The sequence below is a fragment of the Kogia breviceps genome, chromosome 5, assembly GCF_026419965.1.
Source record: "Kogia breviceps isolate mKogBre1 chromosome 5, mKogBre1 haplotype 1, whole genome shotgun sequence".
Taxonomy (NCBI): Eukaryota; Metazoa; Chordata; class Mammalia; order Artiodactyla; family Physeteridae; genus Kogia; species Kogia breviceps.
The window spans coordinates 108,672,026-108,697,833 of NC_081314.1; the positions used below are offsets into that span (position 1 = coordinate 108,672,026).

General features: G+C 34.0%; 1 protein-coding gene across 3 annotated transcripts in view; it reads right to left on the minus strand.

The window, feature by feature from the left end:
- EPHA3 (EPH receptor A3) overlaps positions 1–25,808 on the minus strand; it is a 356,916-nt gene that overhangs the window by 239,923 nt on the left and 91,185 nt on the right. For all 3 annotated transcript variants that reach the window (XM_059064499.2, XM_059064498.2, XM_067034877.1), the window contains exon 3: positions 20,493–21,153. In XM_059064499.2, coding sequence (XP_058920482.1) covers positions 20,493–21,153 — 661 coding nt within the window. The remainder of the gene's footprint in view (positions 1–20,492; positions 21,154–25,808) is intronic.

Below are 25,808 nucleotides of genomic sequence, written 5' to 3' on the forward strand. Positions count from 1 at the left end.
AGAACAAAGATGAAATCCAGATCCTCTGATTTATGCCATTTATACTGATTAAAGCAATGATGTTTCTAATCATTGTTTTCTGCGAAGGAAACTTTATGAAGTATGTAACTAGTTAATTCTTTACCAGAGTGGAGATAATATAATTTAAACGATTATTGATACCTCAAGGCCACAACTCTGAACATATCTACTTGCTTTATGCACTTTGCATAAAGTGTTGGGATGCACTCAGAATTTACTCAGGCACAGAAGGCAGTGGTCCCACAGTGGCCCCAGCACCAATGGAACTCGAGTACATATTATCATACCCCTTCTGGCTTTTGACCTGTTTCCTTGCTGTCAATATACTCATTCTATATAAATCCTTTCCCCTTTTATTAACTTTTAGACTTTCATCCCCTAGCAGCTTTGAAACCAAATTAATCAGCATGTTGTAAATATGTCTGTAAAATAAGGTAGGCTCTGACTGGAGTCTCAGTATTGCTGTAAGAATAAAGAACTTCACTATAGGAACTCATGGCACACCTAGAAGAGACGTGTGCCACCCTGCATTCCAAGCTAAACAATTAGAAAAGGTGTTTCCTGTAAAATTATTTGGAAAAAAAATGTATTTTTCTTAGAGAATATATTAGGTTTTTATGTCGTAATGTTATAAACATGATAACTATTAAGCTACAAGAAATACAGAAATATGTGAGTGATTGAGATATATAAAATCTTGTAGAAAATGTAAAGGTTCCTTCCAGTCTACTTTCAAACCCAGTGTAGTTTTAGAAAAATGTTTTGAACATACCAAAAGCTTTCTGGGGAAGTATAGAGTGTCCTCAGAGGATTCATAGAATATCTTCACTGACTTTCTCAGACATAGAATCTACTAGATTATAAAGGCATTTCTTTCTATCATGACAATCAACTAAGCAGCAGCACATAATCATGCCCCTTAACTGACCAACAAATGAATAGTAGCAAATAAAATGTAATTACTGAGTTACGTCCCTTCAAATCTTTCATCTTAAGATAGATATTCCAGGAAGGATAATTTCAGGTGTAGATAACTTGATAATTTCCAAATGCATTTTCACCCTCTATTTGTATTTTTTAAAGGGAATCCATTGCCTCTTAAAATTTAATTTTGTATTTTGCTTTGAATTGGGAAAGTAATTTCACAAATCAAAGAAGCCTTTTTATAATGTATGAGAAATTAAGCAACTATTGTCAGTCACATTTTTTTCAACATTTAAAAGAGTATTTAGAATGTATGGGCTTTATAAGGTGTCTGTATCTTAATATAAACTAAGGGCTATTTCTCGCCTTCCTCTTTAGAAATTAAGGCAATTACGTTCCTGTTATTTCCTCTTTGCAGCCATTCTTTTTTTTTTTTTTTTTTTTTTTTTTTTTTTGCGACACGTGGGCCTCTCACTGTTGTGGAGCACAGGCTCCGGATGTGCCGGCTCAGCGGCCATGGCTCACGGGCCCAGCCGCTCCGCAGCATGTGGGATCTTCCCGGACCGGGGCACAAACCCATGTCTCCTGCATCGGCAGGCGGACTCTCAACCACTGCGCCACCAGGGAAGTCCTTTTTTTTTTTTTCTTTTTAAAGGAGGTTAAACAATATTTAAAGGTGAACTGATGTGAGGCAAACTATGTGTTTACTAGTACACAGAATTTGTTTATCATTTTATTGTTGATTATTCCTATTCATCTGTCCTGAAGTTCTCAATATTTTAATTTTCTAGTCAACCAGTACGGTTGATCAGTCAAATATTTAGATTATGTCTCTATTTTATGAAGTTTAATTTTGGATAGTTTTTATGGAAAATGATTTGTGTAGGAAGGAGAGATGCTGTCTCTAAAATAACAAAAAATAAGAGTATAAGAAACGCCTAGGTGTATGTGCTCCTGTGTCCACCCTGTGTGCCTCCATTCAGGGAAGTTACCCACATTCTCCTATTGCTTTATGTTTTCTGTTATATACTGATATAGTGCATGTGTTAATAAAGAAGCAAAAATCTTAGTAAGTAAAAAAGCCATCAATTTTCACGCAAAAGCTGCACCTATTGATACAGATTTTTAAACTAAGCTCTAAAAGCATTTATGAAGGAGTAAGAAAGCACAGCTTTCTTGTAATCTTAGAAAGATTACAATCTATAGCAATAACAAAGTTTGCTTTTTATTCACTTAAAAAATTTAGTACCATATTTTAGTACCTTATTTACTATCAATATTTTAGTGCTATATTTTACAGTTCTGTTCTAACTCTGACTCTTAAAAAATATTCTAGGTCAAGACATGCAGAAACCAAACTTATTTGTAGATATTAGATATTATAATAAAGTGATTAAAAACAGGTCTAAATAAATAAAATCGAGTGACATTATCGTAGCTAAGGAATCTTATTGGATCTCTTGTGATAAATCTAGATGTATATCAAGTCATGTAAAACAAATGCAATCCCACCAACCCTGCTGGATCAACCTCAGGTTTATTACTGGACTAAGAATGTACAGAAACCATCTTCTACAAATCGAGCTGACAATTCCTCTGCAATGCTGACCCTTGTCTGGAGTTTACAGCATGAGCTTGGCTACTGGCCAAAATGAACAATGTTTAAATTTCTTTATGGCAGCTCAATGAGCTTTCAAATGTTCATCTGCTTTACCTACTGTGCGTACTAAAAAGCAAGCCAATGCATTTCTCATTTCCTTTTCATCACTAATAAGAGCAACCATCAACCTTATGAAGGATATTGTCTGCTTTTACTTTCAGCTTTCTTTTTCCCAGTAGCTCTGCAGTGAAGCACTAATAGAACACCATTATCTCACCCATCATCATTACACAGATTTGGATATAAAGCAGTGTATATCTTGTCACTAAAATATAACAACTATAAACAGTAAAACCCCTAGGAAATTACTTCTTTTCTTGAACATCAACATTTTAAAGTGTTTCTTTATATGAATAAAATAGTTGCTTTATGTAAGCCTTCATATTCTGGAAAGCTTAAAAGTTTAAGAAATTTCTAATAGCTAAACAAAACTTTATAATGTATAACACCAATAATCTTTTCAAAGAAAAATTAGTTTTATACATGATCCTCATGTAAAACAACCTGATTAGTAATTCACGAAGTATGTGCATTCTAAACTACATTTATTTACCTAAAAATGTGTAAAGATTTATGACTATGTGCTATCTCTCCAAATTTTGGAAATTATTCATATTATATTTATTAATTTATTTTGTATACTGTCTCATTCTAAAAGCAATTCAAAGAAACATAAAAATGTAAGCAGCAGCCCAACACCAGCTGAAGTTCATTTTGATATATTTCATTCATTAATTTTTTTAGAAATAAATGTTTAAGTACATTTATCAGTACACATATTATAAATTATTTATATAAGCTAAGTATATAAACATATAATCTGCATATATGTATGCATCTACACATGCATACATATATGCATATAATATACATATACATGTTATATATGTCTATCTATATACATATATACTTATGTGTACACATGCGTATATGTTTACATATATGTGTATATTTTATATATATATCAGTGTTTATGAGCTTTGAAAAAACCCAGTATGTGTAGCATATATGTCAGCCATCTCCAAAATTCATTCCCAATCTGCCACTTGGAGATCTGTCAAGCTAATAATGAAGCATATTGTGTAAGCATACACACTGGGCACATAGCGGGTGTTTTGTGAGCCCTGGTTCCACACTCGCCATCATCTCCCATCAATCATGTCCTCAGCAACAGCAGGGGCAATAGAAATAGAAGCAGAGGTAATTAGAGGCTTGACTCAGTTCCACACGCCTGGAAAATAAAGGCCACAAATACCCTGTTAAAACATTTTTGTGCTATAATCTTACCCAGTTCTATACTGAAAAGAGAGGAAAGTATTATGTTAATGAATATGAAGTTCTTTCCTCTTTAAATAACTATTGTCAATCTTTTTTTCTCAATTCCAATAACTAAATTCTCCGGCTACTCCTTTAGCAGCGAGAACTTGCAAATTTTCACATTATGATGCTGTGCAAAATATCATCAAAAGAAAGATATTAGCTTACTATATTAGAAAAAGGATTGGGTTTCAGAATTAGACAGACCTAAATTTACATCATGGCATTGTGACACAGGGCAAATTAGTAAATTCTCTTAGCCCTGCCCTGGTAAAATGTGGCTAATAATATTTACCTTGTAAGGCTTAAGTTGAAGATTAAACGGTATGTTAATCACTGGGTACACACTAGGCAATCAGTCAATGGCAATTCAAATGTATTTATGACTTATACTTGAGACAGGATACCCACAATTCAAGATGGAATCGATTACTATAAAATACTTTTTAAAAGGTGAATAATAGCACACAAAGGGAATATAAGGGGAAAAAATAAAATTGTGAGTTTAGCCTCAAAAAGACATGTTGAGAGGGTGTAGCTGTTTGCAGGATGTAGGAAGAAACATAATTCTGTGTTCTTTTATAGGGAATGCAAACAAGATGCCATGACCATGACACGAATCAATTTCCAAAAGTGAAAACAAGCCAGTAGCCCAAGGAACACAAGCACTTCTGACACTGGAGCCAGAAGTAAATGTGAGGGGGTCTCAGAGAGAGGACATAATGAAAGGTATTGAATAACATCCTCAAAAGCATTCTTGCAGTAACTACAGCCTGAGCTGCACAGGCTGTTTCTGAAAACACAGGCTGGTGGGCTTCAGATTCCTCACTTCCCCAGGTTCTCTATACTAGGGAGGTAGACGGAACGCTAGTCACGTACAAGTGCTCTGCACTCAAGGTCCAGTTCCACACTTACTAATTGTGTGTGACCTTGGACAATTGTGCAATTTCTCTAAGCCTCTAGTTTCCTCTCATGGGAAATGGGGACATGATAGTGGCTTCTTCATGGGCCATTGGGAGAATTAAAGAAAGTGCCAGGCTCAGTTACATGTCAGACGACAGAAATGTCTGTTTTTAAAAGAAACAGCTGATGCTGAGGTGCTCCTCTAATTTTCAAAGAAGGGACAGTCATAGAACTAGAACCATAGGAACTTTTCATACGAAGGCTATTAATACAATACATCCTGTAATATAACCACGTTTACCTGTCATCTTTGCATTAATATCACATTGCAGACTAAAGGGAGTCAAATGTCAGATTTGATTTCATGTCAGCATGTCAGAGTATCCTAAAAGGGAACTAACTTTGTAGCAGCTGTCTGAACCCTTCGCATGAGAAAATTCGCTCAGTCTCCAAAGGTTTTCTCCTTGATATTTCTTTCATTACTCTGTTCACATTCTCAGTTCTTGTACTACCAAATCTTAGCCACTGACTGTCAGTCACTTTTTCCAGCTCTGTGCAAGTAACATTCATTTTTTTAAATATCCACCTTCATGTGAATATTCCTGAAATCTTTATTCTTTCTCCCAGATAATGAATCTACATTTTGTTTTTCTTTGCATAAGTGTCACTTTCCAATTAGCTAAGTGGTTAGTAGGACTTCACATGCCTCCAAAAGTTATATAAATTTCTAAATAAATCCCAGAAAGGATGAGTCCTGAGGTAAAATCGTGAGTGAGATGCTTCAGTTTGGGTTCCAATTTAGGCTCTGTTAGCGTATAATTTGACCTTTTAGCCTTAATTTATAGCTCTGTAAAAGGAGGGTTTATTCTAGACCAGGTTTTCTCAAACTTGACATGATTTGCCTCGATAATTCTTTGTTGTAGAGGCTGTCCTGTGCATTATAGGATATTTAGCAATATCTATGGCCTCTAAGCACTGGATGCCAATAGCAATCTACTCCCCCAGCTGTGACAACCAAAAATGTCTTCAGACATTGACAAATGTCCCTTGGAGGCAAAATTGCCTGGGTTGAGAATATTAGTCTAGGCTTTAAAATTCTATGAGTGGTACACTGAAAGAATCTGTATTAGCATTTGATTTCTTTATATTTCCAATAAAATCTAAATTCCTTGAGGGCAGGGACATTTTTATGTTTGGTTCAGTGCCACACTTAGAGTGAATACTTGGCATAGTAGGCACTCATTAAATTTTTGTTGACAAAAATGAATAAATGATGGAATATCTAACTCCATAAAGATTGAAATCTCTCCATTTATTATATCTTTGTAGCACATTTTGATGGGTCCTTAAACAATATTCATCTTTCATGCTTATTCCACTTTTATTTCCTTATAAATATTGCCTTGCTTCCTTTTAACATAAATTCAGTTCATATATCCTTTAGAATCCAAGATACTTGGGAGCAAGAACTGTATTCTCTTTCTTCCCAATTCATCACATTAATAAATTCTGTATGTCAGAGAACCTTTATATGTGCTAAATTAGATTGAAATATTTCATATATTTTCAATACAGTAGCATGACACAGACAGTAAATGGACCCAAGTTTCTGAAATATAGATTTTCTTCCCTAATAACTACCAGAGAAGCAAAATTATTTCTTTCCAACCATGTATATACACAGGTTTGTTTCTGAGTTTCACAAACCTTTATGTGTTTATGCATTCATTCCAGAATGGTATTCTCCCATTCCATAGCATATGCTTTCTCTTTTCTTGTTGAAAGTGAGTCTTCATGTCAAAAAGTAGCAGCTGTTCTCAATTAGAGCATCCGCTTTTAACCTTTTGTGGCTTTGTAACTGACCACTGAACAGAGTTCAGGAATATTTTACATTCAGGGTCCTTTGCTATTAGAAGCCATTCTTACTTCTTATTTTAAAAAAATAATACAAAAAATCTGTAACTGATCATATGATGATTATGAGTTTCATGATCTTGACTCTCCTTTGGGATTCCTGATCTCCTCTCACAGAGCAAATATGTGATTAGATATCCACATTGTGACTGTGTTTCTAAAAGACTATCGACAGTTATGCATCTCAGAGGACTATAGGAACAGTGGCAGATGAAAACATGACCAAAGTTTTATTCTAGTATAGTTCATACTAGAAGGCGTCCATAAGTGATTTTAGAGTTATCTGCCAATAGGATTGTTTTCCCGCATCCTGGAAGATGAGAAGCTACAATAGCAAGAGTATACATGCAGTCTTTCTAGTCATATGATTCTTTCCAAACGGCTCTGATTTGGGGAAATTTTCATCAAATATTATCAGAACTCATACTTCTCTCTACAATTGCTCTCTATTAAAGTTTAGTGCCAGCTGTCAGAGCTGTAATGTAAACCCTTATTAGCTCTTGTAAGTTCTACTCTGGAACTAATAAGGGATTGTCAAAACTACCCAAACACAGACAGAAATGGGGGGATAAATCACAGAAAAGAAGATGGAAAGTGTTCAATGAATCTGTATTAGCAAAACAATCTTTGTGAAACTATTACCAATGAATTTCACATAATCTGTATATCTCAAGAGGGAGAAAAAGATCTAGTTCTCAGTTTATTTTACATAGGGTTTGATTCTCTTTCCTCTAGGAGGGGTTGACTAAAAACAATAAAAGAAATTGGAAAAGTTAATGAAATATCAATAATCTCTTTTTAGACTTGCTCCATGTATTCTGAAAAAAAAGTACACTGCATTCCTCAAATTTTAAAATATATAAGTTTTGATAATATCTGAACGGCTAGAAAGAAAAAGCATAAGTTTGAAAAATTGAAGATGAATATTCTTTACAAAAGCCATAGACTGTATAATATCTTAGCTTAAAAATTTTTTTTACATAAAGGCATACAGCAAATCAGAACCAAGGAAGGCTGTCTATATAAACCCCAAAGTAAACTAAGTTAAGGAAATAAAATTAAAAAAAAAAAAAAAAAGAAATGAAATTTTAACACTTTCTTCAAGGTCCAATTAGGTTTGATAGCAAATTACAATGGCAGATCCACGAGTTATTTGACAAGGTGATATTCATTAAGATGCCAAAGTAAATATAAATTTTATATATTCAAAACAACCAATATTCCACCTTTCACAGGTGTGGCTTTTTCTTGGAAAATTCTCATCACTTTTCATATGCGTCTACATTTAATAGATACTCTGTAAGTGGTATCAGAGCAATATTCTGATCCTCCTTTGAAAATGAGACTGAAAGTGCAGTGACAGAAACAACATATTTCAAGGAAAATCAGAGCTATTTTACTTTCTGCAACTGACATTATTTTTCCCATGTCTTAGACTCTCATAGTGAACATGCTCCTGGGAACCTTAATCCACACTTGTCTCAGACAGACTCTCAAACAAACTGCACAATAAGCAAATTATTTGTGTTCCCCAAAGACTATACATTTGGCATATCAATGTTACCTAAATTATTATTTGCAGCTTTGAAACACTGGAGCAGACAAAGTATCTGAAAGTTCACAGACCTTATCATAGCTAAAAATAAAAGAAAAAAAGAAAAGAACTTTATACCCTAAAAGCAAATACCCTATAGCTATTTGATAAGGGATGATTGGTTAGAACCTCAGGAAAATACCTTAATACTGATATATCCAGGTTAGGATAAAGAGTAGTAAAACACTTAATGAAAGAAGAAATGTCTTACTATTTATTCCTCTTTGAACAATGTAATTGATATTATAATTAAAGGTAATCCATATAAGGTAAAATAAACTATATTTTACTAAAACACTGTAATTCTTATTTAGTTATAATGTTGTGTGAGAATGTTAACATCTATAAAACTGCCTGTGATTTTTAAGGTCTTTTATGTTGGTTCATTGCTGATTATTTAACTTGTTCTTATTCATTATGAGGTATTTAAATGGTTAGATATCATTCTGTTCTACTCTGTAAATTTAACAACAGTTATATCTTTCCTAAGTATGTTTGCAATTAAATTGTCTGTGACTGCTCAAAATAATCTGATCTATAGTATATACAGAACAAAGATTCCACATTTCTTTCCAGTATCTTAAACCTGCAAATCCATGGTTTAAATTTATACTGTTTGTTTTTATACAGACCTAAGATGAACTACAGTACTTAAGTCACAAATCAAATACACTCCCTTATTTTTCCTCTCTTTCTCATATTTGAAAGTTTTTAGTTAATTATTGTTTAGATAGTATGTTGATATGATTTGACTGAAAGTTTCCATTAATATCACATAGTCATTCATGTAAGCACATTTGGCATTTACTTCATACAATTTATACTGTTTCCTCCACTGCTATTATTATTATTATTTTTACTATTTGGGTGATTCTCAAGTGAACATAGTAAATACCTAAAGTAAATCAAATAGATATAGTTTTTTTTCTATACAGAGTCAAGTAAATTGGTTTGACAAATATTTTTACTTGATGACTTATTTTGGATTCCCATGATTTCTTCAAGGAAAGAACATTATTTATTATTATATCCTCATCAACTATCTAGTCTTGGATACAAAAAATGTTAGGGCATAAAACAGTAGGCAAAAATTCTAGGTTTGATGTTTTGGAAATGTAGCAATTTTATTTTACTATTTTCATTGTTTGCTTGTTTCCTAAATTATATGTTTTTAAATCAGTTAAAATCTGAAAGTCTTTCTGGGTATACAATATAAAAATGTCTATGTGTAAATTCAAGGCCACTTTTGAAAACTCAGTGGAAAAGACCTGTGTTAGAGAAAATAAGAGACTGAGTCAAATACCAGATGGGAAAAATCAAGGGTCACTAATCTTTAGAAGAAGAAAAATGCTTATACCTAAAGCAATTAGAGAAAGAAGAACAAAAAACCTCCAAAGTTAGCAGAAGGAAAGAAATCATAAAGATCAGATCAGAAATAAATGAAAAATAAATGAAGGAAACAATAGCAAAGATCAATAATACTAAAAGCTGGTTCTTTGAGAAGATAAACAAAATTGATAAACCATTAACCGGACTCATCAAGAAAAAAAGGAGAAGACTCAAATCAATAGAATTAGAAGTGGAAAAAGGAGAAGAAACAACTGACACTGCAGAAATACAAAAGATCAAGAGAGAGTACTACAAAAAACTATATGCCAATAAAACGGACAAGCTGGAAGAAATGGACACATTCTTAGAAAAGCACAAGCTTCTGAGACTGAACCAGGAAGAAATAGAAAATATAAACAGACCAATCACGAGCACTGAAATTGAAACTGTGATTAAAAATCTTCCAACAAACAAAAGCCCAGTACCAGAGGGCTTCACAGGCAAATTCTATCAAACATTTAGAGAAGAGCTAACACCTATCCTTCTCAAACTATTCTAAAATATAGCAGAGGGAGGAACACTCCCAAACTCATTCTACAAGGCCACCATCAGTCTGATACCAAAAAGAGACAAAGATGTCACAAAGAAAGAAAACTACAGGCCAATATCACTGATTAACATAGATGCAAAAATCCTCAACAAAATACTAGCAAACAGAATCCAACAGCACAATAAAAGGATCATACAGTGTGATCAAATGGGGTTTATCCCAGGAATGCAAGGATTCTTCAATATACACAAATCAATTAATGTGATACATCATATTAACAAATTGAAGAATAAAAGCCATACGATCATCTCAATAGATGCAGAAAAAGCTTTTGACAAAATTCAAAACCCATTTATGATAAAAACCCTGCAGAAAGTAGGCATAGAGGGAACGTATCTCAACATAATAAAAGAGATATATGACACACCCACAGCCAACATCATCCAACTGGTGAAAAACTGAAACCATTTTCACTAAGATCAGAAATAAGGCAAGGTTGCCCACTCTCAACTGCTATTATTCAACATTGTTTTGGAAGTTTTAGCCACAGCATTCAGAGGAGAAAAAGAAATAAAAGGAAACCAAATCAGAAAAGAAGAAGTAAAGCTGTCACTGTTTGAAGAATACATGATACTATACATAGAGAATCCTAAAGATGCTACCAGGAAACTACTAGAGCTAATCAATGAATTTGGTAAAGTAGCAGGATACAAAATTAATGCACAGAAATCTCTTGCATTCCTATACACTAATGATGAAAAATCCGAAAGTGAAATTAAGGAAACACTCCCATTTACCACTGCAACAAAAAGAATAAAATACCTAGGAATAAACCTACCTAAGGAGACAAAAGAACTGTATGCAGAAAAGTATAAGACAGTGATGAAATAAATTAAAGATGATACAAACAGATGGAGAGATATACCATGTTCTTGGATTGGAAGAATCAAAACTGTAAAAATGACTATACTACCCAAAGCAATCTATAGATTCAAAGCAATCCTATCAAACTACCAGTGGCATTTTTCACAGAACTAGAACAAAAAATTTCACAATTTGTATGGAAACAGAAAAGACCCCGAATAGCCAATGCAATCTTGAGACAGAAAAATGGAGCTGGAGGATTCAGGTTCCCTGACTTCAGATTATACTACAAAGTTACAGTAATCAAGACAGTATGGTACTGGCACAAAAACAGAAATGTAGATCAATGGAACAGGATAGAAAGCCCAGAGATAAACCCATGAACATATGGTCACCTTATTTTTGATAAAGGAGGCAAAAATATACAATGGAGAAAAGACAGTCTCTTTAGTAAGTGGTGCTGGGAAAACTGGACAGCTACATGTAAAACAATGAAATTAGAACATTCCCTAACATCATACACAAAAATAACCTCAAAATGGACTAAAGACCTAAATGGAAGGCCAGACACTATCAAATTCTTAGAGGAAAACATAGGCAGAACACTCTATGACATAAATCACAGCAAGATCCTTTTTGACCCCCCTCCTAGAGAAATGGAAATAACAAAAATAAACAAATAGGACCTAATGAAACTTATTGAATTTGTTATAGTAATGTTTCCGTTTTATATTTTGGTTTTTTGGCCCTGAGGCATGTGGGATCTTAGCTCTCCAACCAGGGGTTGAACCCGCACCCCCTGCATTGAAGGCCAAATCTTAACCACTGGACCACCAGGTAAGTCCCCAGGACCTAATGAAACTTAAAAGCTTTTGCACAGCAAAGGAAACCATAAACAAGACAAAACGATAACCCTCAGAATGGGAGAAAATATTTGCAAATGAAGCAACTGACAAAGGATCAATCGCCAAAATTTACAAGCAGCTCATGTAGCTCAATATCAAAAAAGCAAACAGCCCAAAGCAAAAATGGGCAGAAGACCTAAATAGACATTTCTCCAAAGAAGAGAATTGCCAACAAACAGATGAAATGGTGCCAACAAACACATGAAAGAGTGCTCAACATCATTAATCATTAGAGAAATGCAAATCAAAACTACAATGAGATATCACCTCACACCACCCAGAATGGCCATCATCAAAAAATCTACAAACAGTAAATGCTGGAGAGGCTGTGGAGAAAAGGGAACCCTCTTGCACTGTTGGTGGGAATGTAAATTTATACAGCCACTATGGAGAACAGTATGGACGTTCCTTAAAAAACTAAAAATAGAACTACCATATGACCCAGCAATCCCACTACTGGGCATATACCTTGAGAAAACCATAATTCCAAAAGAGACATGTTCCCCAGTGTTCATTTCAGCTCAATTTACAATAGTCAGGAGATGGAAACAACCTAAATGTCCATCGACAGATCAATGGATAAAGAAGATGTGGCACATATATACAAGGGAACATTATTCAGCCATAAAAAAACCGAAATTGAGTTATTTGTAGTGAGTTGGATGGACCTAGAGTCTGTCCTACAGAATGAAAAAGTGAGAAAGAGAAAAACAAATACCGTATCCTAACACATATATATGGAATCTAAAAAAAAAGAAAAAGGTCATGAAGAACCTAGGGGCAGGATGGGAATAAAAATGCAGACCTACTAGAGAAAGGACTTGAGGACACGGGGAGTGGGAAGGGTAACTTGCGACAAAGTGAGAAAGTGGCAGGTACATATATATATATATACACTACCAAATGTAAAACCGATAGCTAGTGGGAAGCAGCCATATAGCACAGGGAGGTCAGCTCGGTGCTTTGTGACCACCTAGATGGGTGGGAGGGAGGTGCAAGAGGGAAGAGATTTGGGGATATATGTATATGTATAGCTGATTCACTTTGTTATAAAGCAGAAACTAACACAGCATTGTAAAGCAATTATACTCCAATAAAGGTGTTAAAAAAAGAAAAAGACGGAAAATGAAAGCTAACAACAACAACAAAAAAATAGAGGAAATATCACCTATGATTGAACAGACTTGAGGTTTAATGGAACTAAAAATGATGTCCCCTCAGAAAAGAAAACTACTGTTTGGAAAAAGGTGGACAATCAATTCATGAATAATGAATATATGTAAATTCATTAAAGACAGCTGCTCTCACTCCAGGTATCTCTAAGTTCTAATGTTTAAGTTAAAAGAGAGACTGTTGAATTGGTGAGTCTGTCATATGTAAGTGTTTTAACACAGATTTAAACAAGAGAGCAAGGAAGATTAGACAATCCAATGATACCAATGTATGACAATAATTATGTTGTTCAAATACTACTACCCAGTGCTAGATACTCTGCAATGGGCTATGTATACATTCGCTGGCAATTCTAAAGGTAGGTATTGTTGCTCCCCTTTTGTGGATAAGGAAACTGGGGCTCAAATTGTTTATCCACACAGCATTTCTGGGACTCTTGAGCCCAAGCACTTGCCAGCGACAAGAGCCTTTGGCTAAATGAACAATTAGATGCAAAGTGAAGGTTGAGGACAAAATTGAGGGATTTTTTTGAATCATGTTAATACTACCATAATTTATTATATAAATTGGTGAGAAGATGTAAAAACTTGAACTAATTAAAGGTTTTATAGCTATTTAAAGCTGTCATAACATATCTGTTTTATTTCAAAGTTATGTATATTTTTACTTACTGACATATTTTTTATTCAAATAAATTCTTTGGTCTGAAAAGTCATGGGCTGCAACAGTTAAAGGCAAAGTGGGAATGGAATATTGTCATTTTAAATTCAGGGAAAATGAATAAAAGTTTTACAGATCAAGGTAAGAAGCCTGATAATCTCAGTGCAGTCATTACAGGGTGAATAAATGCCTTAAGTACTAAGTGTGTAAAATTAAGGGATAAAGTTATTTTAGCATCTTCATAAGTAGTTAGATCCTTGCTTTATTACAGGTATAAAACTAGTAGAAATTGATTTTTGCAAGCCAGAAAAATAATATTCATCATAAATTCACAGAAAAGTATTCTCTTGGCTACTATATAAGTATTGTTATTACTTTTCATAATCTATTTATTACTATAATGATAGTTCAGATGATTCCAGGCTTAGTGTGTTGCAACTGTATGTGACCTAATAGCCAAATGCATTCATTTAAAATTAGATAAGATATACAGCTTTATGTGCAAGATATTCTTAAGAACCGAGTAGATTCAAAGATATATAATGAGATACATGTTCTCTCCAGAACTTACATTCCAAGAATGCATAGTTAGTATAGTAATCTCCCAATAATTATTCATCTAGTATGTATCAAATTGAAAACTTCATCAATTATACTCTGCTAGGTTGTAGGCACAGTGTCCTTTAAAGAGACATGATGTAGTTCCTCCCCTCAAGAAACTTCCAGTCTGAAAACAACTGTAAAGAAATGCTTCTGAATTCATTAAAACATATGAACACCTCGTACTTCTAGAAGATGCGCAGAGACTGAGTAGGTGCTAAGAAACATCTAAGGTTTTCAATTTTCTCTAGCTCCTCTGTCAGAGCAAGCAGAATCTTTATATCATTGTTATTGAAGTCTTGACCGCTTCTTTAAGAGACTTTCTGAACAGACAGAGCAATGAGTAAAGAGTAAGAGTTGGTAGGTGAAAAAAAAAAAATTACAGATAACCATCAAGAAATCTAGATGTCATCATATGTCACATCAAACACACTTTTCTCCACAGTTGCTAATGTACAAGAACAAGGAATAAAGTTAGCATTCCACAATGAACACACACAGATAAAACTCAGAGCAACAGATTCTTCAGTGACATTAATAAGGTATTTGGTACATTAAGCTAAACAAAGTTTGTAGGAGGAAGAAATATTTATAGTAACTGCCTGGTATCTGCGTGAAATGTAATTAACTGACTATATAAAAAGCCATTAGCATTCTCATTTCCTCTCTCCAAACTAAATTAAAACAGATAACATAATTCATTAGCTAGGATTATACACACACACACACACACACACACACACACACACACACACATATATCACAAAGTTCCCTTTGTATTAATGTGAAATTTCCCCACACCTCCAATCTTAAAAAGTGAAAAGTGTTATGCTGAGATGTAAGAAGGATTTCCCAAGTTAACTGAACCAAGTAAATGTTGATTGTCAATGACTGAAAGCAAATAGCAGATGATTAAGTCTCATAATTTTAATTTTCAATGTTATCTGGTTAAAAAGAGGTTTACTGACATCCTAAAATAACAACTCAACCTGTAATTTGACCATACTCTCAACATTCAGCAAGTTTGCCCAAATCTCAGGAACATGGCCCAAATAAGGTTTAAGCCACACACACAGTAAATTGAAAGAGATACCATGAGAGATAACTTATTTAAAGAAAGTCCATATTTTAAAATTATATATTAGAGAAATTGCTAGAACCAAGTTGATGCATGACTTCTTACTTTCCTTACTTAAAGTTTATATTACCTCTTAGTTTAAATTTGTGTGGTTACTTTTATGAGCATTTCTATTTTACCAAATTCGTTATAATAAATACTCTCTACCCTCCTGTAGGTGCTTTTTCCTGTATTTCCAGTTTACTTGGTAAGCAATTCCTAAATGATGCTTTAGTTACTAATATTTCTTTCACCATTCCCTTATTTCCTCTCTCTAACCAGTCCTTGAAAGAGAGAGATGCATCATCTTCTACTCTTACTTTTCCCCGTCCTCTCTAGCAAAGAAACAGAAGATCAGCAACATAAGCATCTTATTGCAGAAAATTTTATTTTCCCGCCATTCATCTCCTCGCATACAAATACTTTCTCCCTCAACATACTTATAACTTATTTTTAAGTTTAAACTATTGACTTAGCTCTGTTTAATAATTCACTTAAAAGCATATGTTCCTTTGGAGGCAGAGACCAAAACATTTTAAAATACACACACACACACACATTTTTGAACTATAAACCAAATTAGTTTATCAGTGATAATGTTCATCTTTCTCTTTCTAGTGCGCTTAGCAGAATTTGGCACATAGTAGAGGCTCAATAAATGTTTAATAATTGAATAAATGGTCAAAGCATAACTTTACTACTTTTTCTCATTCCAGGAAAAGTGGACTGTTGTTAAAGTTTGCATCAAATACAAGAGAAGTATAATTACATGGTTAAAATTCTGGTCCTGTATAAAGATAACTTTGGTTTTATTTATAGTTCTGAAATTGATGGATGAGTTTTTTGAGTACAGAATATTCTTACCAATATATTTTTCCTATCAAACAGAGATTGTCTCATTTTCATCATTTAGTTCACTGAACTTTAACTATCCCAAATATCCATGTAGAGTGAAATAGATAATTCAGAATATTTCATTACTAGTGTCAAAAATGATGTATTTAAGAAATTCAGATCCTTTATAAGGCCTCCCTACAGAACAAGCTCAGAACGCAAAACTTTAATGGGACTTCTACACATTATTAGACTTTTGAGATAATGATTTAATAAACAAATTATAAACTGCACTTTCTGGAATGCAAAAGCTGGGTAAGTTAGTTAGCCCTTTCTCTCTACCCCAAAAGTTGCTAAGCACAATAGTGATGAGTCCAAAACTCTCAATGCAGAGACTTCTCATTATTAATAAACAATTTCCACTATTAATTTTGAAATACTCAAAATCAATCTCTCCTTCCCCTACCTTGCCAAGGCAGTTTGTACCCGGTAGAAGATTTATTGGTCTGTCTTGCAATAAAATTATTCATTTATTTATCTGTTTTTCATACTAGATTGTGAGCTCTTAGAAGGGAGATACGCTGACTTATTCATCTACGTTTCTCCGGTGTCTGGTACATTATTACATAGAACTTACAGGTATTGAATTAAATTTGGTAGACTTTTTGGCATATCTAAGATGTTTGTCAATCCACATATCCAAATTTTGTTAGACATCACCTGGGCTAAGCTTAGTCTTCCCATGACATTTTGGCTAGTAATTCTTCTTTCTTAAAAACCTAGAAACAGAAAGATGTGATAAATAAGCTGAAACAGATGAACCTTATATTGACAGATTCTTGGTTAACTTTGTGCTAATTCTCTATGGTCCTACTCATCCTTCAATATACAGTACTCTAACTCCAGTAGAATCTATGTACCTGTGGGGTTTCGTGGTCTCTGCCACCCCTGAACTGAATCACAGGGAAGAAGTGTGGGGTTGAGGTTACAACTGCAACCTTTAGAATCAGACTGCCTGGTTTCAGACTGCAACTTCAACACTCATTAAGGGACCTAAGGCAAGATATTTAACCTATCAAAACTTTTTTTCTCATTTTAAAAATGGAGATAATAATAAGGATGTACTTATAGGTTATTTTGAAGGATAAATGAGGTAAATCATGGACATAACTTAACAAATCAGCACAGTGTCTGGCATCCAGTAAGTGCTTAATGAATATTTTTAAAAATCTCTGAATTCTTACTATACTTCTCAGAATGAAGTAGATGCTCCTTAAATATTTGTTAAAACAAAGTGAATGAGTCTTGTTTTCCTCTGTTTTAGGCAACTGTAAGCCTATGGTTGCTGATCATTGTGTTATAAAATTATCCTGAGGTGTTTAAAATCTGGCTCTATATGTATGTCAAGGTATTGTGCCATCCTTTTGTAAAACGAAACAAAACAAAACAAAAATGAACTCATGAAATACAGGATATCTATTTAGTTATCTTTTTCACCTGTATCTTTTCTAAGTATTACCATTCCTTTTGTGTGCCTGAATTGAAGTACTGCTGATAAAACAATGACTTGTGAGAGTCATAAGCTATTCTGACTAGTCCACAAGCTTATTAAAAACCAACCAAAATTTTAAAATTAAAAAAGGAAAGCATAACAAACACCATCACTACCACTGACAACAACAGCAAAATTACAAGCCTCAAGCCATTATGGCCTACTCTATTACAGATACCAGGCCAGAATTAATTGGTTGAGTATTGGATTTTTAAGACATAGTAGACTATGCACTAAACTGACCTATTAAAAGAAATATTTGTTAAAATAAAGTTGGTTTAGACTAGGCACTACATGTAAATCAGCATGAAATAGAATGCATTGACACATCGTCTAATAATCTGAGTACACAAAGGTGTTTTTTTACTTATTACGAAAAGAGAGGAAGCCAAAATTCACCTGGGAACATCAGCAAATGTCAAGATATAACCATAAGAACAAGTTGCACCTTTAAGTTACATCACCGAAAAGTCAGTCTCAATCATATTCCATTTCATGTGCTATCCCTAATTCTACTATAATTATTTTTATTGGTTTATCTTCAAGATTTTTTCGTAGAAGAAAAAATTCTATACTATTTATGCATATGTATCTCTGATTCTGCAACCAGTATTTTTAAATGTTGAAAAAGTCTGTGATAACATAGCATCACTATATCAAGGAGGTGCTATTGATGTCCTTCAATATAATAAACTACAAGACTCAAGGATGTAAAAATTTGACATAAATATTATCTCCAGGAGTAATTCTGACATAGGGTACCACCGAGTAGCATAATAGTTACTTTAAAGAAGTGGTTCAAGTAAATTAAAATGAGGTTAAAAAATAGAAGCAATTATGAATCTATTGTGAACTTTCTGAATACAACTTAATGACTCTCTTTTTAAAAATTCTTCTACTAAAGTTTGTCCTCAAGACAGCATGTAATATAGGCTAATTATACATATGTTTTACTTATTTTTATTAACATTTTTATGATTCTATTTACTTGCTGATACTTATTTTTCTATTTTTTGTAACTCTGAATGAAATATAAAGTATCATATAAAAATTATTTACAACCCAAACATCCAAACAATGATTAGGTTTCTTGCTCAATGGAATATTTTATGAGATAGCTCAACATATATTGATATATTATTGCAACAGGGACACACTATTCCTTTCTTGGTGTGGACATCAGAGACTGCATCAGTAGAAACCAAACTGGAGGGAATGGACAATTTTTCAACTCTTCCTGATCTAGGCCTCTATTTAAAATAAATCACACAAATATATCACAAACAATACCATAGTGATAAAATATAATTCAAAGTGGAATATAAAGGCTATTGAGACTTCTCTCCACTCATGTATATACATAAGCAAGTAGTAGCTAGTATGTTGTTTCAATTTTAGAATTTTCAAAGCCATACTTAGTAACAGTATTGTGATGGCTCTTGCCAAGGATCTAAATAACACAGAGAAATATCAGACTAGAGTGTACCATTTGCTGTCATTAAAAATAAATTCTATAAACTACCTATAGTCAAAAGCAAAATGCTATATTCTGTTTAGATTCTTAGAAAGGTCAATTTATGTATAACGTAGATTCATTTCTTCCACATGGACTTGAGTCCTACCGAATGGCCACAAGTAGAATATCAAACTCAATTCTTTGACAGAGTTTAACAGCAAACAAAGGTATTAAAACAGACTAGATTTCAAGGACTAGTTACTTAAGTTCTCCTGTGTATTTATACACTAAAACATTAATAATAATTTCAGTGTGTTCTTAAACACAAAACCTTGCCTAATGCTAAATAACAAATTTTGGGATTAAGTGGAACTTATCATCTGATATAATCTTCTATGGAAAAGATGATCTTTTAATTGATTTTATTTCAAGTGCAAAGAGATTTTTAATAAAAATCGACTTGATAACACAGGTTAGGTTCTCTGAGTCTCTATAAAGGATCAAATATGCATTCCCACCTAAGATGTGATATATATATATATATCCTCCTGAGCAGCCAAAAGGGCCAAATCATGAAGCAAAATTTAAAAATTTTTACCTTACTCCTCTATACATTAAACACTGAAGGACCAAACCTGGATTTTTAAATAAAATAATTTTTATTAAACACTAATGCTTTGTAAGTAAACCTATATTTTAAGTGCAGGTGTCACTGAAGAAAATACTATATTTTATAGCAATGAATTATCTATTGCTATAAGAGTGATAAGCAAAAACATAAATAGACAATGCAGGATCTAATTCTCTTAGACTCAGACTAGCTGAGTGCCAATGATATTTCTTCCCTCTACATAAAAGAGACAGAGACTTTTTTTTCTTTCAGTTCATCTAGTGGGGTGTAGGCCAGCACCACATAATCAAACATGCTAATATTTCTACATCAAATTATGAATCATCACATCAAGTGGGATGGATAAATTTAGTCTATAAATAGACTGTTCAGTTTGATGCATGTTTTGCTGCCAAGTGAGTTCAGGTTGGGTTCATTTCTTTCAATTACTCTACCATAAATTCACAGGTAAGAAATACCACTGCAGGGAAAATAGAGAAGACTCTTACCTTGGCACATAAAACCTCTTTCTTCATAGCCAGCATTGCATGAGCACTTGCCAATGGGTACAAGCCATTCACCTTCTGTACTACAGTACATCCTGGGAGGATCTTCCTCCTTAGAATTGTTAACACAAGAACCTCTAACTTCCACCAGGGATTGGGAATCCATGGGTACTGTGTCTGGAAACATAGCCAGATTCTTCACTGTAAATGGACACTTTTTGAAGTACACTCTCACAGACACTAAGGCAACACAAGCACCAACATCTTGAAAAGCCAAATAAAATCCCTTTTTGTTGACAGGACCTACTTCTCTAACCTCGGTGTTGAGTTTAAGAATACGGTCCCCAAGATCCATTTGTGTGAAACTTTCATCAGCTGCAATGGTGTCAATCTTTGTAAACTGATGTTCTCGGAATTTGACCCCATGATCATCATCAGACTCCATGTAGTATAGGTTGAAAGTCTCCTTGCAAGTTCCCAAAACCAATGGAATGCTATTGCAGTCCCGGAGAGTGAACTTGAGCTCCACGTAGATCTTCTGAGCTGAGTTCCTGGGGACCCAGTTTGTCCTCAGCCAATTATTTTGACTATGATCCATGACATTGCACACCTGGTAAGTCCTGATGGGTGTGTAATGTTCATCAACACCGCTGATCTCTTCCCACTTGAAGAATCAAAGAAGAAAAAAAGAGAGGCAGAATTAATGAGTTAAGCATGATGAATAATACTGCATATAAGATGAGGGTGTCAATGGAATCACAAGAAATACAAAATAAATGAGCAGAAACTGCTTTAAAAAGTTTCAAGACTTTTTAGAACAGTGAAGCAGTGCTTTCTTTGATCCTTAGACAGGTTTTGAGAAGTTTTTAATTTAGCAACACATTGTTTGTGTTACTTATGATTCTACAAATATTATACCATCTGTTTCTATTACTCCTGTGTCTACGCTTTCTTTATACCATGCCCAGGTTAGCCTATATTGCTGCCAGGAAAATACATATATTTCCACGTCATACTAGAGTTCTAATCTTCTATGGCTCTCCATTACCTATGCAATAACTTCACGCTCTTTAGTTTGGTATTTGTGTTTTTCCAAAAACTGGTCCCAACCTACATTTAATTTTTTCTAAAAGTTTGAATTGAGATTAGTGAATTATATGTTTCACTTATGCACATACTATGTTCTTGTCAATGTGAACATTTTTTACTGTTTTCAAAAGAAATATTGGATCTTCTTTTCTTATGCTATTAAAAAAAAAAGACAGCACTGGTCTGTGCTCTTTTCTCCTTGATGTTTCCCATAACGTTGCCATAGTTAAGAAACTTTCTGCTTTATATAATATTTATTAAATACCTTTTTAATAAATTTAATTCATGATACATGCTTAGATTAGTTTAATTTTGTTTCATATGCATTTGTTAGATTTTAGACCTCTTCATATCCTCTATAATATGCAGCACACAACTTCACCTTTTGGGAGATGCAAAAAATTATTTTTTTCTTTTAATATATGAGGGAATAACTCAAGGAAATAATGAATATAAAGTTCTTAGAGAATACATTTTAATTTTGTAAATAAATAAATAAATGAAATCCTTCTGAAGCCCATTAGAAATGGGTTCCTAAATTTTTCTCCATTAAGAGAGATACTTATTTTCATAAGGAGTAAGTTTTAAATACTTTTAAACTAAATCAATGGCATTTAAAGTGTATTAACATTTTTTTTCTATTTATTAAAAACACATAGGAATGCCAATCCACAACTTCTAGTCACAAAAGGAGATAAAATGTTATTCTTTTAAATTGATGGTAACCAAAAGCAAAGAAATATGGCATTTATTTGGCCTTTGAACCTCATTAGAGGAGAAAATAATTCTTTACATTAGGGTGTTTGAATATCAAAAGCAATTTGTGGACCCCCACCAGTGTGAGAAACACAGTTTTAGAATTCCTTATTCCCCTTAGCTCTCCTACCAATCTAAGCAAAACAAAAGCAAATAATTAAACAGCACTTATTTTAATAACTTTGATCATTCAGGGTCTGGAATATGAGAGGCATTCATTTTCTGGAGGCAAAATTGGCTAGTCTTCATTGTCACACCCAAGATCCAACAAAGGAACAAATTTTGATTATTTTAGAAAACCCTAGCCTCTAACATACAAGATATATCTATATCTTAATATAACAAAATATTCATACTGTATTTTTCATAATAACCAATATATCATTTTCAAACATCCACTCTATAAATGTATTATACAGAGAGCTTTAAAAAAAGTATACATGAGATTCTCAGTTCTGAGGATTTTACACTTAGGTGCCTATAATAATAAAGTCACATTCAAAACACAATTAATGTATAACTTAAAAAATTAAACAGAGTAAACTGAGTTGGAGCTCTGAAAAACTGTGATGTTAAAAAGTTAGTATTATGTTGCATCTTCTCTATTCCCATTACATTGGTTCTACAATGGCACTGTAAAGCACAGAGCTAAAAATTCTTCAGAGAATAAATGTTTTCTGTGGGCATTTTATAGAGCATTAAATCATGGACATCATTATTTAAAAATTAACCAACTGACTTAAAAATTTTTAGTTCAAGATTTCCTTATCAGAATAGATATGAGATTGTACTTCAACTGATGAATCAGTTGCAAGTTTCTCCTGCTATGGACAGCATTTTACTAGACATCAAACAGAAATGACACTGTGTAAAGACTTTCATAATTCAATGTAAAATATGATTTTAATTATGGAGATCTCACTGTCTTTAACATTTTCCTCTCAACGCTAATTTGGCAAGCTATCACAAGTCCTTGAATGCAGAGGTACAAATTGCAAGAAGATAATGCAAACAGCACCAGCATGCTTTGCACATGAAAAGGTTGCAAAGAGCAACTGTCACTTCATTAATTTGTCATGAAGACCATATTGCCTGTAAGCGATGGTGGCTTGCCATCTCAGACCACTTGCAAAAAACAGCAGACTCTAGCATTTTCTGAGGACTAGACAGTGGAAATAAAATTCCTAAATGAGCATTTTTGCAACAGCAACGCAACAACAGGAATCATTAATTAAAGTTGCTGTTGTAATGCTTACATTTTATAAATTTAAAGAATACTCATATTTACCCTATCTTCCTATTCCACGAACTAATGGATATGTTCATAAATTATTAGAGATAACATTCTGTCATAGTCATTGCCCCAAGGCCAACGTGGACAATGAAAATGGGCGACAAAGAATTGGTGACATATAGAATTGGGAGGTACAAAGCATCTATCTCTTCATTTTCCTAATCCTTAAAAAAAAATCTGTTCAAGGGGTGTGCGGCAGTAACATTGTCTTCAGCAGAAGGGGACACAGAACTCAAATTCTTTCTAAAGCTCAAATTCCCCAAAATCAATAATTGTGGTATTTAGCGTGGTTCCCAGATTCTTACTATAAGCTTTTATCATTAGACCACAGAGACCAGAGCTGAATTTCTTGCTTTGTTTTTCTTTTCTTTTTCCAGATCATACAACTATAAGAAAGCCATACGTCCAGGTCTCTTTTCCCTAGAAGGGTCATTCTGAAATCTATTCCCTGTAGCATAAGCACAGTGAGCCTTCTTATCATCAAAATACAGTGTAAGATGTAGACAATCATTTTTTTGTGTGTGTGTGTGGTACACGGGCCTCTCACTGTTGTGGCCTCTCCCGTTGCGGAGCACAAGCTCCAGATGCGCAGGCTCAGTGGCCATGGCTCATGGGCCCAGCCGCGCTGCGGCATGTGGGATCTTCCCGGACCGGGGCACGAACCCGTGTCCCCTGCATCAGCAGGCGAATTCTCAACCACTGCGCCACCAGGGAAGCCCTAGACAATCAATTTATATTTACTAGATAGAAGAGCTCCTCGTCACTGAGTCAAACATGTATTTTGAGGGAAAACGTATTTTTAACAATTAATCGGCATTTAACCTAAAAACTCTCATTTTGATAAACCTCAATTATAGTAAATAAAGATTTATACTTATTGTTGATATTAATTACTCTTAGATACATTTTTAGCTACTTGCCAATAGGGATTAAGGAGGAAAATGTGTACATTTTCTCTAAGAGAGGGAGAACCTGCATTACATTTAGTGCATTGGCTAACATAAAGAAATACTAAGAAAGTGAGAAAAATAACTTTATGATTTACCTTATAGGTTTAAACCAGTTTCTTAGAAATTTTCAGATGATACTAAAAATAAAATGTTAACCAATATTCTTTTTTTTTTGCGGTACGCGGGCCTCACACTGTTGTGGCGTCTCCCATTGAGGAGCACAGGCTCGACGCGCAGGTTCGACACGCAGGCTCAGCGGCCATGGCTCACTGGCCCAGCCGCTCCGCGGCATGTGGTATCTTCCCGGACCGGGGCACGAACCCGCGTCCCCTGCATTGGCAGGCGGACTCTCAACCACTGTGCCACCAGGGAAGCCCTTTAACCAATATTCTTATGTTTGCAACATTACATTTGTAATTCAGTGGTTAATAAGAAGCACATAGTTCTGCACTTTACAAAGTGCTAATGATGACTAATCTTGTGCTCAATAATTATAAGTGATATTAAATTGGTTCATGTTATTCTTTCTCCACTCATGTTTTTACTCCTAGGTTTCTTTCTCTTTGTACATATCATAGCTATTTCAAAATGCAATGTTCATCCTAGAAATATCTGAACATTTACCATGCATCAGCATTTTAAGCATGGCAATGCATAATCACTTATAGGAAGGATGTTACTGTCAAGTGTCAGGCACAGATATATCTACAAAAATCATTATTTTCCATTTATTCATAAATAGTTTTTCTTAGCCCATAGGTCTCAAAAGTACACACACACACACACACACACACACACACACACACACACACACACACACATTTGTAATAGTATCATGTTAAAAGGTAGAGTAAAATAAAACTGTCGAGACAAATGAAAAATAGAATTTTGGGGTTTTGGGAGTTTTGTTGCTGTTGATAATGATTTGGGGTTAAATGAGAGGAATACATTTGTAACCAGAGGATTGAGGAGAGAGAAGATGGGGATTTGATATTGAAAATCTAGCGTCAGTAACAAGAGGCAGGCCAGAGTCTAAAGATAAAAAGGCGTAGAAGGTACATGCCTCAGATGGTATGTCCAGTAATCTTAATAATAATGACTACTATCCATTCTCCCACCCACCTTTAACTCCTAAGTATTTAGCATAAATTTGATAATGGTATTAGAAGTGTCTTGTGGAAAATAGAGAGGACAATGTTCTAGTTTGGGTAAAGTATACTGAAAAGAGCT